This window comes from Typopeltis vanoorti, chromosome 11 (genome assembly GCF_054136105.1).
Source record: "Typopeltis vanoorti isolate ZY-2024b chromosome 11, IOZ_Tvanoo_1.0, whole genome shotgun sequence".
In the NCBI taxonomy this organism is placed as follows: domain Eukaryota; kingdom Metazoa; phylum Arthropoda; class Arachnida; order Uropygi; family Thelyphonidae; genus Typopeltis; species Typopeltis vanoorti.
Window position 1 is genome coordinate 66127162 of NC_143559.1, and position 17467 is coordinate 66144628.

General features: G+C 35.3%; 1 protein-coding gene across 3 annotated transcripts in view; it reads left to right on the top strand.

The window, feature by feature from the left end:
* The window catches only part of Rsph4a (Radial spoke head protein 4a), a 241698-nt gene that overhangs the window by 46958 nt on the left and 177273 nt on the right, over window positions 1–17467 (top strand). For all 3 annotated transcript variants that reach the window (XM_090399837.1, XM_090399835.1, XM_090399838.1), the window contains exon 4: window positions 1581–2129. In XM_090399837.1, the coding sequence (XP_090255963.1) occupies window positions 1581–2129 (549 nt within the window). The remainder of the gene's footprint in view (window positions 1–1580; window positions 2130–17467) is intronic.

Below are 17467 nucleotides of genomic sequence, written 5' to 3' on the forward strand. Positions count from 1 at the left end.
AGAAGCAGGTTTTTTTCATGCAGAGATGTAGATGATTGGAATGTCTTGCCTGAGAGTATGGTGTCTGCAGAGAATTTGAGTGTGTTTAAAGCATGGTATGATGAGCTGTGTGTTTAATAAAAGGACCTCCTAGATGAGTCTTTGACTCCATGGAGTCTTGGGTAATAATAAAGTTCCCTTGGATATTTGACCAAAAATTTTATGATTAAAATTCCTTTATTTATTGATACCTGTTCTTTAATTTTTTTAATTATGGCTGCTTACATTCTTCTTGTTCTAAATCAGCATATGGGGTACAGGCCGGGAAGGTGATGAGTGTAGGGAGGAAGGAGAAATTGGGATTCAAAAGGAGACCATGCAAAGCAAAATTCTATAGATTTCTACACCTATGTGGCTAGTAGAACAAATGATTATGGAATCCCTTTAGTTGCTAGAGATGGCACATTGGTCACATCCACAGAAGACAGAGTGAAAATGTTTAATGTGTGTGTGTTTCATGTTGGGGAATTGTAATCATGCTGAATAACAGTAAGAAGCATGCCCGAATACTTAGAGTTAAGGAATGTGAATTGCTTGGAATTAGAAGTGAGCATGATTGGCTGTGGGATTGGAATACGTATCACCACATATATTAAAGAAATGTTTAAAGGAGTGAGCAGTACCTTTACTTGGTTGTTTAACAAGAGTGAAAACAAGTGATGAGTTTGATGAGTTCAGTGATCCTTTCTGGTCACTCACTTAATGAGATTTAGAGTGTTCTTATAGATCACTCAGTTGTTGATAGGTGCACTCACACTTTAACATTTTAAGCACCTCTGTGGTGCCACTGGAAGTACAACAGTCAGAGAACACATCACAAGTCATAAAGGTTACCCAGAAAATTGCTGTTGTAATGGAAAAGGATCTGCTAAGTAAGAATAAGAGGCGATAGTTCCACTGTATAAGGCACTAATCAGACTACATCTAGATTTCTGGTTGCATGCTGATCACCTGCAGGTCGCCTTCAGATTTATGTGATAAGGAAATGTTATAGAAAGAGAGAGAGAGCAAAGATCAGTAACTAAAATTGTCTCAAGACCCTTCTATCTGCAGAGTTTGGCAGATAGGAGAATAAGAGGTGATACGATTGAGAGACATAAATTGGTGAGAGGAGCCTATCACATAAATATATACTGGAATTATTACATAGGATAACAAATAGTTGGAGAAGAGAGGTCATCTCTGCAAACTGTATAAAGGTCACATGAATAAAGAAGTGAAACGAAGTTTTTTGCATTGCCAGAGTGGCAATTGTGTAAATATTAATGTGATATTAACAAATTAAAAATTAAGTTAAAGATATGAAAATTAGCTCAAGTTATAAAGAAAATGGCATTTCCGTGTAGAATGTCTAAACGAATATTTCTGACATTCTGCAGTAATCATCCTTTTTTGAACATTCAGTTAAACAGATTTTGTTATTAAAGTTTTGACCTTTTTAATAAAAATGAACTCTCATTTTTAATTTTTATACTTTAAATTTACAGAGAAATATATTGAGACTTTATAATAATTTTCTGATTTTTTTTTTTTCTTTTCAGGGTGTGGAACTAGAACTTGATGCTGAAGAAACTGAGGAAGTGAAAGGAGAAAATGGAGATGACACTATTGTGCAAGAAGTAACTGCAGCTAGTGAATCTGAAGAAATTGCTGAAGCTAGTATGTCAACTGAACAAAAAAATGATGTAATGGATGATATTCCAAATCTTTCTCATCAGATGGTTCATTTTGAACAGGCAGGAATTAGTTTAAGTATTGAAGAATCTTTTCAGATTATGTTAGCACTGAAAGCTCTAGCTAAATGTTATAAATTGCATCAAGTATCTTTCTGGGGTAAAATATTTGGCATTCATCATGACTATATTGTAGCAGAAACTCCATATAAAGAGGGAATGATAATAAAAGAAAATTGGGAAGAATTAGTACAGGAAGAAAGTGAAGTTGATCTTGAGAAAGAAGAAACTGGAGTTGATCTTGAGAAAGAAGAAACTGAAATGAACACCAAAGATAATGTAGTTATAGAAGAACAAATAGTTTATACACAAGACGTGGAAATACAACCAGCCAAAGAAGTAGAACTGTTATCTGAGGTATGTGCTTGTGATTTGTCATTTTTTTTAAACTAAGATGAAGCTTTTGTAGTAGAAAGCCTTATAATCTAAATTTTGGAAAAAGAACACACACACAAAAAAAAAGTATATTGCATATGTTTTGATATATGCAGTTTGCTGCCCATGATTATTAATAATAATAATAATTTATAACTGAAGAAAGAACACTTGACTACAATTAAGAGGTAAAATATATAATTTACTTACAAATATATAAATGATAACATTTAATTACTTAGTGCTCCTTCACTTTTAATGCTTATTTGAATAATAAGTAAAAATTGCCAAATGTTTAAGTTTCTATTAAAATATTGTCCAGTAAATGCATGAACACTATTGTTTTCATCAGGGAACCAGGGCAAACAGCAAAAAGTCAGCTACTGGAACATATCCTGAAACATATCCCAACTTGACATCACCAAAGTTCAAGATTGGTACTATCAACATAAGAAGCCTGAATGGCAAAGAAATGAAACTAGCCGAGGAATTGGATAAGAACCAGATCAATGTAATATTGAACACTAAATACGAGGCTAATCACGCACAACATGGTGGAATTTCATGGCGAATGGGGGCCTCGCCTTGTTAAACAAGTCCAGAGTTGTGTTTGCTAGGGAACCAGGGCGAACATCAAAAAGTCAGCTACTGGAACAAATCCTAAAACACACCCCAACTCAACATCACCAGAGTTCAAGCCCGGTACTATCAATATAAGAAGCCCGAATGGCAAAGAAATGAAACTAACTGAGGAATTGGATAAGAACAAGATCAACATAATAGGGGTGACTGAAACAAAAAAGACAAAAAGTGGCAGGATCTTTCTGAGTAATAAATACAAAATGTTATATTCAGGCAATGATAATCAAGGAAAAGAAGTAGCCATAGTATTCAACACTAAATACGAGGAAAATCTTCTTGAATGGAAGGCAATATCAAGTAGAGTGATGTGTGGCAAATATCAGAAGGGGGGAACTGGACAATGAGACTTATTTTTGTGCCTATGGTCCCACAGAAGGTGTTATTAAGATAGGAGTGGAGGAATTTTTTGAGGCTTTAGAGAAAGCAACTGACACAATGAAAAATGAAAAGTTGATCCTTGTTGGGGATCTAAATAGCAGAGTAGGAAATGATTGTCAGACATACAAAATTATTTTGGGAAAATTTGGAGAAAAGAGCAAAGCCAATAATAAAAGCAAATACTTGTTGGATTTCTGCTCAGGTCATGGACTGATTATTACTAACACCATGTTCCAACATAAAAATGTGCACAAATTCACATGGAGAGAAGAGGCAAGGAATAAGAAAAGTCTCATTGACTGTGTTATTGTTGATAGTCATGTTTTCTCTCTAGTGCAAGACACTAGAGTGTACAGAGGATTTGAAATTGGAACTGATAACCATTTAGTCTTGAGCAGCATAAAATTAAATTTCATATTGAAAAGAAGAACATGTAAGAAAGTTTTAAAGTGAATAAAAGTTGAGCAGTTCTCAGATGTGAACTATAGACTAAAATATACAAACATTATTCAAGAAAAAACGAAAGAGTTTGAGAACAGGAACCAATCCTTGGAGATTCATCGGCAATCCCTGAAGAAAACATTGATTGATTCAGCCTGAAAGGCATGTGGTGAGGTTGTCTGCAAGGATAGAAAAATCAGAATTCCATAGTGGGCACAGGAAGTTAAAAAGGCAGTGAAGGAAAAGAAAAAAGCATATCAAAAGCTCCTGGCAAATAAGTCAGCTTGTGCTCTTAGCGAATGCAGAGACAAATGTAAGCACACTAAACACTGTATAAAACTAGCTAAACAAAAGTCATGGGCAGACTTTGGTAAGAACATAGAAAATAAATATCAGGAAGGTGGCAAGATATTCTGGAGGCTCTTGAAAAACTTCAGAAATGGAGGGAAAAGTGCTGTAAAAGTAATTAGAGATGATAAAGTTGACATGAAAACTCTATAAAAAGATATCCTTGATGTATGGAGTAATTACTTAGAAAAGTTGCTAAATGAAACTAGCAATAATAAAAAAACACTGACCAGGAATGCAATCAGGAATACATATCCATACTTGAAGTAGAAAAAGCCATCAAAAGCCTGAAATGTGGAAAGGCAGCTGGTGTAGATGATATTCAACCAAAAATGCTCAGGTATGGAGGTATAAACATCTTGCAGCAGCTGCACTGCATAGTTCAGAAGGCCTAGGTAGAGTGACGAATTCCAGATAATTGGAGTAGAGTTCTCTCATAATGCCCATATACAAAAAAGGGAAATAAAACTGAATGTGAGAATTACAGAGGCATTTCCCTACTGAGTGTTCCCTGGTAAGAGTTATGCAAGTATACTTGAGAAACGGTTGAGAAGGATTGTTGAAGAGAAGCTTGGTGAAGAACAAGCTTTATTCAGGCCAAATAGAGGCTCTTAGGATCAGATCTTCATTTTACAACAAATAGTTGAGAAATCATGGGAATATAACAAAGATCTGTATTTTAGTTTTGAAGAGCTTGAAAAGGCATATGACAAGGTGCCAAGAGAGAAGCTATTCAAAACGCTACAGTTATATGGAATTAATGGGCATTATATCAAGCAATACTTAGTCTTTATTTGAGTTGTAAGTCAGCAGTTAGAATTGAAGTACAGGAAGATGGTTTAATGTTAAATCTGGTGTCAGACAAGGATGTGCATTATCCCCTCTGTTATTTGTTATCTGTATGGATCAAATTATGAAGGAAAGGGATATTAAACCTGTTATCAAAATTGGAGATGTTAATGTCAGCTCTTTGCTTTATGCAGATGATGTTATACTTCTAAATAAATCTGCTACAAGTGTGCTAGATTCCCTGACTAAATGGAATAACTATTGTAATAGATATGGTAAAGTCAGCAATAACAAGATAAAGACGATGAATATAGGCAGAAACATTGAAAATGTCAACTGTATTGTACTTGTTCCATAGGTTCTCCATTCACAATGGAGAACCTATGGAACAAGTAAAACATTTCAGCTGCTATTTAGCATGATTTTTAATGAAGATGGTAAACGAAATATGGAAATAGACAACAGAATCAACAAAACTGGTATGGTAGGAAGTCAACTGAATAAATTTATATATAATAAGAGAGAAATTAGTCAAAACACTAAATTTTCTGTATACAAGACAGTGTTCAAACCAGTTTTAACTTATGGATCTCAGAGCTGGGTTAGAAATAAAACACTCGACCAAAGACTAAAGACTGCAGATATGAGAGTTCTGAGGAAGATTAGAGGTGTGATGAGATTGCATCAGTGGCAGTATCATATTAAAAACGAGGATACTAAGAAAGAACTTGACCTTGTTAGCATCTAGGGATGTGTTAGCAGAGCTAATCTCAGGTGGTATGGTCACTTAAACAGAATGTGAGAGGAAAGATTAGGAAAAGAAGTGTTCTCTGCCAGGTTGTTAAGAAAAAGACCTAGAGGAAGACCAAGATACAGGTTGATTGATACAATAAAAAGTGCCTTATAAAACAAAAATATAAGATCTGTTAATGTTGGAATCTTGACAAATAACAGATTAATTTGGAAGAAAATTGTAGACAGGAAGTTAGTAACGGTGTAAATTCTTCATGTAGTACTATGATATCCTGTACACCCCCTTGAGGGTACATGTCAGGAATTTGATGATGATGATGCACGAACACTTCTTATACAATGGTGTCCAAAAGCTAAGGATGAAAAAATTTTCATGACTACAACCAAATAATAATATTAATAATAATAAATGTGGACATAACTTTATTGCCAGCACTAACAAATTATATTACACAAAAAAGTGTTATAAATTTTGTACAAATTAAATTGCAATATGTTTTTGTCAAAAGTTACAAATTTCATAAGGAAGTTTTTTTAAGGAAATTCGTAAGTTAAGGAATTAATGTACAGTGTTTACAGAAAACTATACAGAGAGACATTTCAGTATGGAATATGTCCACCCTGAACTGCGATGCAGTTCTCACAACATCATACCATGCTTATCATCAAGTGATTCAGGACTTCTTGAGGCAAACTGGTCCACTCCTCCATCAGAGCAAGGATAGCCTTGTCTGTTTTCTGGAAGGGAATTTCGAGTAGTAATGCATCTCCTTATTGCTTCCAAACATATTCTATGGAGTTGAGATCTGAGCAGCATTCTGGCCAATCGAATCAGTTAACATCCTCAGTCTCCTGAAGTATCTCCACTGCTCGTGTATGATGTGTCTTTCATAAAGATGAATTCTTTGCCCACAACACCATGGAATAATTAAACATAACATTAAAGAACTTCATATTATGACCTTTTTTCTTGACCACTAGTATTAATAAATTAAAGACATAATATTGAATGGGATATGAGTCATATGCCCTACATAGAAGAGAACTACCATTCCAGAACATTCAAAGAAGCTGCTACAGTCGCCCATTCAACAGGTAACTTAAATAAGAATCAAGGCCTAATCCTACCAGATATATGGAAAACTCTAATTAGATCATTTAACCAAAACGAAATGAACTTTCATGAAAATTACAATAAATATCTCAACAAATAAAATGTTGTACTTGCGACACGCGTATTGTATCACGCACAGTGATAACTTTATATAATTTTTAGAATTGTCGGTTAGTTTCCTAGTTTTTGTTACTTTCCATTGCTTACCAGTGTATCCCTGAAAATGCTGACAGATATTAGTCAGTGAAACATGTCGGATATTAAACAATTATTTACTTGACTAACATACCGAATTGTCTTTAATTTATTAAAGAACTTCGTTGCAATATCATTTGCCAGTCATAATCCCTTTTTCCAGCACTTGGCTCAGAAAAGGGATTATGACTAGTCAGTTATAGCTCGGTGTGTCCATTAAGGAATAGTGCCTCCCTGCACCATGATCCCCAGATACTATCTATCCCTTACAAGAACGTTCTTGTGATGATAAGCAGTAGCACTTTCATGCCAGAGCAAGTGTTGTATAGAATCAGAGGAAAGACTTAAATGACTCGCATCTGTTAAACAGTACATTAGCCCATAGGTGCATTGTCCAGTTTTGGATACAACACCACTGAAAACATACTCTACGATGATGTGGATAAAGGAAAGCAGATTACAGGACTTTGAGCATATAGCCCCTACTTGTTGCAGGTGTCTTTTTCACGGGTTGTCGAAATATCTGCATACCTGTGCTTGAATGCAGCCAACTTGCATGCTTACCTGCTGTGATGAGTTGATTACATTTTGCTGTTATAACCAAAACTCTCTCTTTATGCATCATGGTAGCGCAAGGGCAACCATCTGGAACACATTCCATTGGTTTGAAATGCTGCCCAGAGCCTGGATACAATGCTATATGAGATTCCAAAGTCTCTGGCAATATCAGTAATTCTGCAGCCTTCTTCAAGCTTTCCAATAATTCTTCCCAACATGAAATCATCTAGATCACTGGTTCCCAAACTTATTTGGCTTACCGTCCCCTTTTCCAAAAAAAATTTATTCAGCAATCCCTTGGAAACTACTTTCTAAGACCTGACCAATTGTACCTGATACATATAAAAGAAAATCATATGAAAATCGGATTAGCAGTTCTCAATTTATTTTTAAGCGAACAAACAAATGGATACAGAAACAAATTTGTGTTTCATTGTGCATCTAGTAGAGCTTTTTGAAGTTTGGAAATAAGACACCTTGGAACTGAAATTTTAAAACTATTTATTGAAATCATCAAAAGAAACATAAATTGCATGTAAACATAGGACAAGTTGGAGCTGAAAATTTAATAACACTATTAAAATTAAGAAAACAAACATAAATTGCACATATGTAAAAATCACACATAAAATAGTAAATAACTATCAATAATATTAAAAACAATCCTAATGAGAAGGATGAGCCTGGTGTGCTGCTATCAATTCATTGATATTTGGCTCTATATTTGTCAGCAGCATTCTTAAATCACCGCGATCAGCTATTTGCAGTTGGTTTCTTTTTTTTTAGTTAAAAGATTTGTGACCACACTGAACCCAAGCTCCACTAAATGTGATGATGGAAATGTGATTAAAAACTTTTTTTACTACAGCCCGCAATCCAGGATAAAATATGAGCATCTGCTTTTGCAACCAGAACTGTTGGTACCCGTTTTTGAATTTTAAGTTCAATTCCTTATTTGTTGTTACTTCTATCAGTTCTTGTAATTGTAAAGATTCTTCTGTGATTGTACTTAAAAATGATTCCAAAACCCAATCAGGTATTTTCATTTCAAGAATATCTTTAAATCATTGCTTGAAATCACAATTGAGAGTCTCCAAGTGCTGACAATAGCTGAGCATGTCTTCATCACATTTTTCCACTGTTGATAGATTTGGAAACTGACTGAATTCTGCTCATCCTAAGTTTTGTTTGTACAGGACAAGTTTTGATACAAATGCTGAAATAACAGCTTTTGTTTTTATTAAATTCAGTTAATCTCCTTGGAGCTGTAGATTTGTTTCATTAAATTTGTTAAACAAGTCGGTGAAATAAACTATGCCACTTTTGAAATTAATCAAGTTTGTGCTTAAAGAATCATCTCTGTTTTCTAAAACTGTAGCACTGAGTCAAAGAGTTGATGAAATTGATTTATTGGAACAACAATAATTTGTTTGTGTGGTAATCTGTGTAAGGAAGATACTGACTAGGTATCGAATATGCACTAAAATTTTTATGCATCACATCAAATTGCTAACTGCTTGCCACACAGTTCAGAAACAATATAAAATGGAATACATCTCATATATTTATAGTATACAAGTGAACAAGTCATAACATGCACATGTTCCTGCCAATGCATACTGGATGTAAAATCCCGATCACTTGAAAGTGCGCACCCGCCAACACTTTGCTTGCTAAGACCTGTCGTCGGACTTCAACACTGATCACGTGTAAGGGGACCAGCCTGGTTGGCCAGGCGATTAACGTATCCACTTTCCAGCCAAAAGGCCGTGGGTTTGAATCCCACTGTGGGCATAGATGTTTGTGATTGTCTGTGAAAATACTAGTGGTGGTGGTGGACGGTAGATGATGATGATGGTGGTAGTTGCGGTTTGTTGTAGTTGATGGATTGGGTCGTGAAGACAGAGAGCTGTAGAGCAGGTCACCTCCCTCGATGAGTCTGGATTTCCTGGTGGGATCACATAATGATAATAATAATAATAAAACTTGCATTTTGTACATTTCCTTGGAAAATAAAGCAACTATTACGACCTTTACTTACGTTATACAACAGCTATATCATCAAAAGTTTTTATGATAAATTTTTTTTCATCACCTAATTTTTGTCCTTTATGCTTTCACCACTCCCTTACTTTAATTCAATGCTCCCTTTTGCTCTATTGGAGGAACCGCAGTGCAGTTCCTCCAATAGAGTATATGATGTATTCCTGTCGATGTATCCCAAACTTCAAGACTTTACATTTAGCTGAATTAAACTGATATCCCCATGCATTTGTCCAACTTTCCAGTTTATTCAAATCCTTTTGAAGGACTGTCATATCTGCATTATTACTAACACCCCTTCCCAGATTCACATCATCTGCAAACAACAGAATATCTCGCTTGCAATCCATTGACAATGTCATTGATATAAAGGTTAAACAATACAGGTCCCAGTACTGAGTTCTCTGTGACCCCCCACCCACTTGTGTAACCTTCTACTTTGTTGATACTGTTCCCTCATACACAACTCTCTGATACCTATCAGACAGACAATTACCAATCCAATTCAATGCCTGATTAATCTGATCAATGCCAGCTTATTATGTGGCACCTTGTCAAATGCCTTTGTAAAATCCCCCCACAATGGCAGAATATGCCTTTTCCTCATCAGCCGCTCTTGTTACTTTATTATAAAAGGCAATCAGACTATTTAAACAAGAGCTCCCCTTAACAAATCCATGCCGACTGTCACAGATCACAACCCTCATCTGCCCAACATCGTAAATGATCTCTCACTAATTTCTCCAAAATCTTCACAACTGCTGATGAAATACAAACTTGTCTATAGTTTGACACTTCTTTTCTACTACCACCCTTATACATTGGCACTATCTTACTCTCCTTCCTTTTTCCAGTGGCACCTTTCCATGACTCTCATTGAAAAGCCAACTCAACGGAGCTGTGTTCTTTAGACATGCTATTGAAACCTGCTTAAATCCCATCCATTCCCATTGATTTATTGACATCCAAAGTATTTAGTATTTGAAACATACTCTTTTCCTGATATCAAACTAATTAATCAAATTATCAAAATTAGAGATGTTAATCTCAGCTCTTTACTCTGTGCAGATGATGTCATACTTCTAAATAAATCTGCTACAAGTCTGCAAGATTCCCTGAGTAAATTGAATAACTCTTGTAATAGATTTGATATGAAGGACATCAATAACAATTAGAAGAAACACACGTATAAACCACAGTGAAAATTATTTAATTGTAAATATTTCATCCTAAGTATCTTAGGACATCATCAGTACAGTATTTAAACAAAAATTAGGAATAATATACAGTTAGGGCACATGCTTACAATAGAATCTCATGAAAACGTGCATAACATGCAAAAGTAGTAAAAAAAAAAAAAAAAAAAACGTTAATTATTTAACACAGTTTTGTATGATAATTTCCCATACTTTAGGAATAGTAAGAATGGCGTTGCGGTTTAGGTTTGGTCTGTGTAGTAGGGCTTCAGAACTTTCTTTGTATAAACGTTCATGTTTAAATAAAGATCTATGTAAAAGTTCAGCCTTTTCCCAATGGATCCTATGCTTTGGATTTTCAATTCCATGTTGAGAGAGGCCAGATTTCTGCGGTTTAAGAAGACGAATGTGGTCTTGATGTTCTGAGATGCGTTTCTGAACAGACCTTCCTGTCTGTCCAAAGTAAGATAATTTGCATGAGCATGGAATCTCATAAACACCAGGTAACATCAAGGTTGAGAATTTGTCCTTAAGAGAAGGTAATAAGTTGTAAATTTGGTTGATAGGTTTGTAAGTAGTGGCAAAATTGTATTTCTTCATAATTTTAGAAAGACGTTCTGAGATGCCTTTAACGTAAGGTATGGGAATCCTATGCACTTCTTCCTGTCTGGTTTGATGTATGCGGAAGTGACCGATGATTTTTTGAGTCGTTTTGGGATTATATCCATTTAGGATGGCTGTATTTTTGATAACTTCTAATTCCTGGTTTAAAGATTCTTCAGAGGAGCAGAATTTGTGTGCTCTGGAAACTAGTGATTTAATAATGCCAGATTTCTGAGATGGATGATGAGCAGAAGAATTGTGAATGTAGCGACCTGAGAATGTAGGCTTGCGAAAGACGGAAGTCGCGATGGAACCGTCTTCTTTTCTTTTGATGTGTAAATCCAAAAAAGAGATACCCTGTGGAGATTCTTTTTCTAACGTAAAGTTGATGCGATGATGAAGGTTAATTTTATCTAGAAACAGTTGTAATTCAGGTTCGGGATGATTCCATACTGCAAATACGTCATCGACATATCTTAGCCAAATTTTTGGTTTGGGTTCAAAATTGAATATTTTTTCCTCAAGGTGTTCTAGAAACAAATTTGCTAGGTTTGGTGATAAAGGAGATCCCATTGCTGTTCCTTCCTCTTGCTTGTAAATTTGACCTTTCCAGGTGAAGTAACCTGATGCAATAACAAACTTGAACAATTCAACTATATCAGATGGAAATTTTTGAGTTAGTAATCCTATTGTTTCTTTATGTGGAATGTTAGTGAAGAGGGAGACAATGTCGAAGCTGATTAACAAGTCAGTTTTTGATAGTTGAATGTCTTTAATTTTTGTGTGAAACTCAGTAGAATTTTTGATTGAAGAGACTGAGTGGCCTATGTGAGGGCGGAGAAGGTTAGATAAGAATCTTGTTAACTTGTACGTCGGACAGCCGATACAGTCTACGACAGGTCTAAGTGGAACATTAATTTTGTGTAGCTTAGGTAAGCCATAAATTCTAGGAGGTCTTGCATGGTATATCTTAAGTTTTTTGATTGTTTCTTCATCTAAGGAGGAAGAATTCGGCTAAGATATGTCGATGACGTATTTGCGGTATGGAATCATCCCGAACCTGAATTACAACTGTTTCTAGATAAAATTAACCTTCTTCATCATCGCATCAACTTTACGTTAGAAAAAGAATCTCCACAGGTATCTCTTTTTTGGATTTACACATCAAAAGAAAAGAAGACTGTTCCATCGCCACTTCCGTCTTTCACAAGCCTATATTCTCAGGTCGCTACATTCATAATTCTTCTGCTCATCATCCATCTCAGAAATCTGGCATTATTAAATCACTAGTTTCCAGAGCACACAAATTCTGCTCCTCTGAAGAATCTTTAAACCAGGAATTAGAAGTTATCAAAAATACAGCCATCCTAAATGGATATAATCCCAAAACAACTCAAAAAATCATCAGTCACTTCTGCATACATCAAACCAGACAGGAAGAAGTGCATAGGATTCCCATACCTTACGTTAAAGGCATCTCAGAACGTCTTTCTAAAATTATGAAGAAATACAATTTTGCCACTACTTACAAACCTATCAACCAAATTTACAACTTATTACCTTCTCCTAAGGACAAATTCTCACCCTTGATGTTACCTGATGTTTATGAGATTCCATGCTCATGCAAATTATCTTACTTTGGACAGACAGGAAGGTCTGTTCAGAAACGCATCTCGGAACATCAAGACCACATTCGTCTTCTTAAACCGCAGAAATCTGGCCTCTCTCAACATGGAATTGAAAATCCAAACCATAGGATCCATTGGGAAAAGGCTAAACTTTTACATAGATCTTTATTTAAACATGAACGTTTATACAAAGAAAGTTCTGAAGCCCTACTACACAGACCAAACCTAAACCGCAACGACGTTCTTACTATTCCTAAAGTATGGGAAATTATCATACAAAACTGTGTTAAATAATTAACGTTTTTTTTTTTTTTGTACTACTTTAGCATGTTATGCACATTTTCATGAGATTCTATTGTAATCATGCGCCCTAACTGTATGTTATTCCTAATTTTTGTTTAAATACTGTACTGATGATGTCCTAAGATACTTTGAATGAAATATTTACAATTAAATAATTTTCGCTGTGGTTTATACGTGTGTTTCTTCTAATTATGAACATACCACAGGTTTCATTATTTAAAAAAGCAATGACAAGACAAATACAATGAAAATAGGCAGAAGCAGAAAATATCAATTGCATTGTGAATGGAGAACCTATAGAACAAATAAAACATTTCAGCTACTTAGGTACAATTTTTAGTGAAGATGGTAAATAAATTAAATATGGAAATAGACAACTGAATGAATAAAGCTGGTATGGTAGGAAGTCAACTGAATAAATTTATATGGACTAAATAAAACATTTGACCAAAAACTAATGTTTTATTTCTAACCCAGCTCATATAACAGATAGTATCAATGGTAATATCATATTAAAAACAAGGATATTATGAAAGAACTTGACATTGTTAGCATCCAGGAATGTGTTATCAGAGCTAATCTCAGGTGGTATAGTCACTTAAACAGAATGGGAGAGGAAAGATTAGTAAAACAAGTGTTCTCTGCCAGGTTGGCAGGAAAAAGACCCAGAGGAAGACCAAGATATAGGTGGATTGATACAGTAAAAAGTGCCTTAGAATACAGAAATATAAGACTGATAATGTTGAAGTCTTGACAGAACAGATCGATTTGGAGGAAAATTGTAGATAGGAAGTTAGTATTGGTGTAAGTTTTTCATGCAGTACTATCATATCCTGTACACCTCTTGAGGGTACATATCAGGTAATTTAAAGATGATGATAATGATGACTCGACTCCAATTTTTATTCAGTAATGTTATTCTTCCACAATAATTTCTTCTCCTACTGTTATATAATGAAAGAATTCCTTAGGATTTTCTTTGAATCTCAGAACTAATCTTTTCTCATATTCCAGTTTTGCCTTCCTTACCACACTAGTCACTCTTCTGACCTGAGTTTTATATTCTTCATGCATCTCTTTTCCACTCTCTGCTTATATCCCTTTCATAACCTCTGTTTTTTTTACCTGCAGCTCCTCTTTGATATTGCTTTTCAACCACTTTATTGAAAGAGTTGTGATATACAACTTGCCATTTTCAGTTATGATATACAACTTGCCATTTCTTCTAATAAATATTACCTCAACAGTTCTCAAGCACTGATGATATCTCACTCTCCTAGTTCCTCCATCCATGGAATTGCTCCAAGCTGATTTCTAAGATTATTATAATCAGCTGCCTTATAATTCTGCATACATTCCTTTCTCTTTGGTACTTCTTGTCTATTCATCTTCGAACTCAAAACCACATACTCACTCTATCCAACTGGCGGCAGAGATGCCATCTCAGTTATAATCAGATTTTTTGATGCAATAACCAAATCAAAACTCTTGAACACCTCACGATCCTTCTACTACATGTTTCCTAAGACATTTGTCCCTCAAGAATTCCATAAATTCCAATCTCCTACTACATGCAGTTTCCTCTTCAGAATTTATACTGCTATAGTTAAAACCTCTCATAACAACCATTCTTTTTTGCATTAGAGAAAGATGGTAGAAGTTTTTTCACTTGGTTATACTATAAATTAAAGATACCAAGAAATTATACTTGGTTTAATCCTTTATCCAAGCGTAAGCAAACAAAGTTTGCTCCTGAAGTATTTTCAGGACTAGGGCAACTCGTATTAGAAAGCTAAGACTTTACATCACTTGCCTTAGTATCCCATAATGCCAAGCACATCTCCTTGTGAACATGTATAATGCTATGCATTATGGGAAGGGCCACTATCCAGACTGGTTTCGACCTTTATTGAGGTGCAACAGTCTCCCCATGCTGTATTCTATCAAAAGTCTTACAAAAACCAAAAGTATCATGGTGTATTCCTTCCATAAATTAAAGATGCAAAGAAATTATATTCTTGGTTTAATTCTTTATCTGAGTGTAAGCAAACAAAGTTTGCGCTTAAAGTAATTTCAGGACTGGGAAACTCATATATAGAAGCCAATGATTTCACACCACCTGCCTTAGTATTCCATAATGTAAAGCACATATTCTTACGGACATGTATATATAGAAGCTAATAACTTCACACCACTTGCCTTAGTATTCCATATTGCAAAGCACATATTCTTATGGACATGTATAATGCTATGCATTATGGGAAGAGTCACTGCCCAGACCTGTTTCGACCTTTATTGAGGTCTCTTCAGTGGGAACCAGACCCAGAGGTGATACAAAGGTTGAAGTAATGCAGAAGTCATATTTTCATATACGAGTTGTCAAAAGGTATCGCACCTTATTATTAAATTACTCTGGATTAGAGAAAGATGTTATAAGTTTTTTCACGTGGTTATATTATAAATTAAAGATATCAAGAAATTATATACTTGGTTTAATCCTTTATCCAAGTGTAAGCAAACAAAGTTTGCACCTGAAGTATTTTCTGGACTAGGGCACTACCTCAGGACTGGGTAGTGCCCCTTCCCATAATGCATACCATTATACCAAGGAGATGTGCTTTGCATTATGGGATACTAAGGCAACTGATGTGAAGTCTTAGCTTCCTTATATGAGTTGCCCTAGTTCTGAAAATACTTCAGGTGCAAACTTTGTTTGCTTACACTTGGATAAAGGATTAAACCAAGTATATAATTTCTTGGTATCTTTAATTTATTATTTGTTGCACTCGCCAAGCTTGACTGCCTAAACATCTTCCTTCATGCCCCCTGGCTTATATCAACACCTCACTAAATATTCTGTCATGTCCACCTCCACCTCACACCATATACTCTCAAAACGCTTAGCCATTCTCCTCCAATTGCTCCACTCTGAGAGGACCTAACTCACCACTTATCAAAACTCCACCACCACATTTTTCCTTCCTGTCCTGCTAGAAAAGTGCTATACCCTGCTATTTCTATTCCCATCAGTATAGTTTTGCCATAAATTCTGTGGACTGTGTGGAGATGTGCAGAAGTTGTAATTATGGCAAAACTATGTACTAATAGCAATAGACGTAGCATGGATGTTGTGTGTGTGTGTGTGTGTGTGTGTGTGTGTGTGTGTGTGTGTGTGTGTGTGTGTGTGTGTGTGTGCAGCCAACATTCACATGTTTATCAGTAAAGAGAGAGAGAGAGCTGATTTTTTTATGCTCATATTTGACCATTGACAGCACTACTCAATTGTATACAATAACTAGACTCAGCATCACTTTTTCCATAATGTACCCAACTTTCATATCTCCCCCACCCTCCGGAGTTATTACAGTTTTTCTCTTTGTTCCTTAATTTATGAAAACCTGTTTATTTCATTAGCTTTTGCTCCTTTTTTTTTTTGGTCTTTATTTTTAAGATTTCAAACTTTTCAAAATTTTCATTGTTCACTGGTCTTATTTATGCATCATTATCAGCACCATTCTCTTACAACATGTTCTTGGCTCAATCAAGTTTGGCCCCAAATATTTTGTTCTCCTTGGCTTCCAAAAATATACAGCCAGCTGTCTTTTAAATTTTCTTCAGTATTAATTAAAATTTTATATTAGTCTTTTGACTTAGCCTCTGTTTGGATATATAGGATGGCTCCATTATCTACTAAGCTCTGCTATTTTTATATTAAATGAAGTAACATTATACACAATCTTGCAATAAATACTATTACAACTTTCACCCTACCCCCTGCACTGCCCACAGAATTATGCGAGCCCAGTTCCATTAGCTGCACTGTGTGCAGCCAACATTTGTGTATTTATCAGAAAAAAAGAGAATTGTCTAGCTGTACAGATTAACATGCAGTGTGGAGATTATGATAACTATAGCAGTAATAGCACTTCAAAAGGTTAGAATGCAGCCAACTGTTATTTTCAACACACTAAAAACACTCAGGATCAGTAGGACGATTGTGTATCAGACTATTAACCATTATAATGATACAGAAGACATATCTGACTGCCAAAGAACAGGTCAACCACACTACATTATGACACAGCAACTTGTGAGGGCTGTAATCTTGTCACATCACATTCTGCGATGTGACGAGAGATGAACATTTTGCAGAGAACAATGTTACCTGCACCAACTGATAACCTGGGGATGAGAGCCTATCATAGTTCTACTGGACACTTAATAACATGACAACTTATCCAACAGAGGTAATAAAATTAAAAGTACTTCTCAAGTGGTAAGCAAATAAGTGACACATATATCCTCTTCATGGATGAGAAGATTTTCACC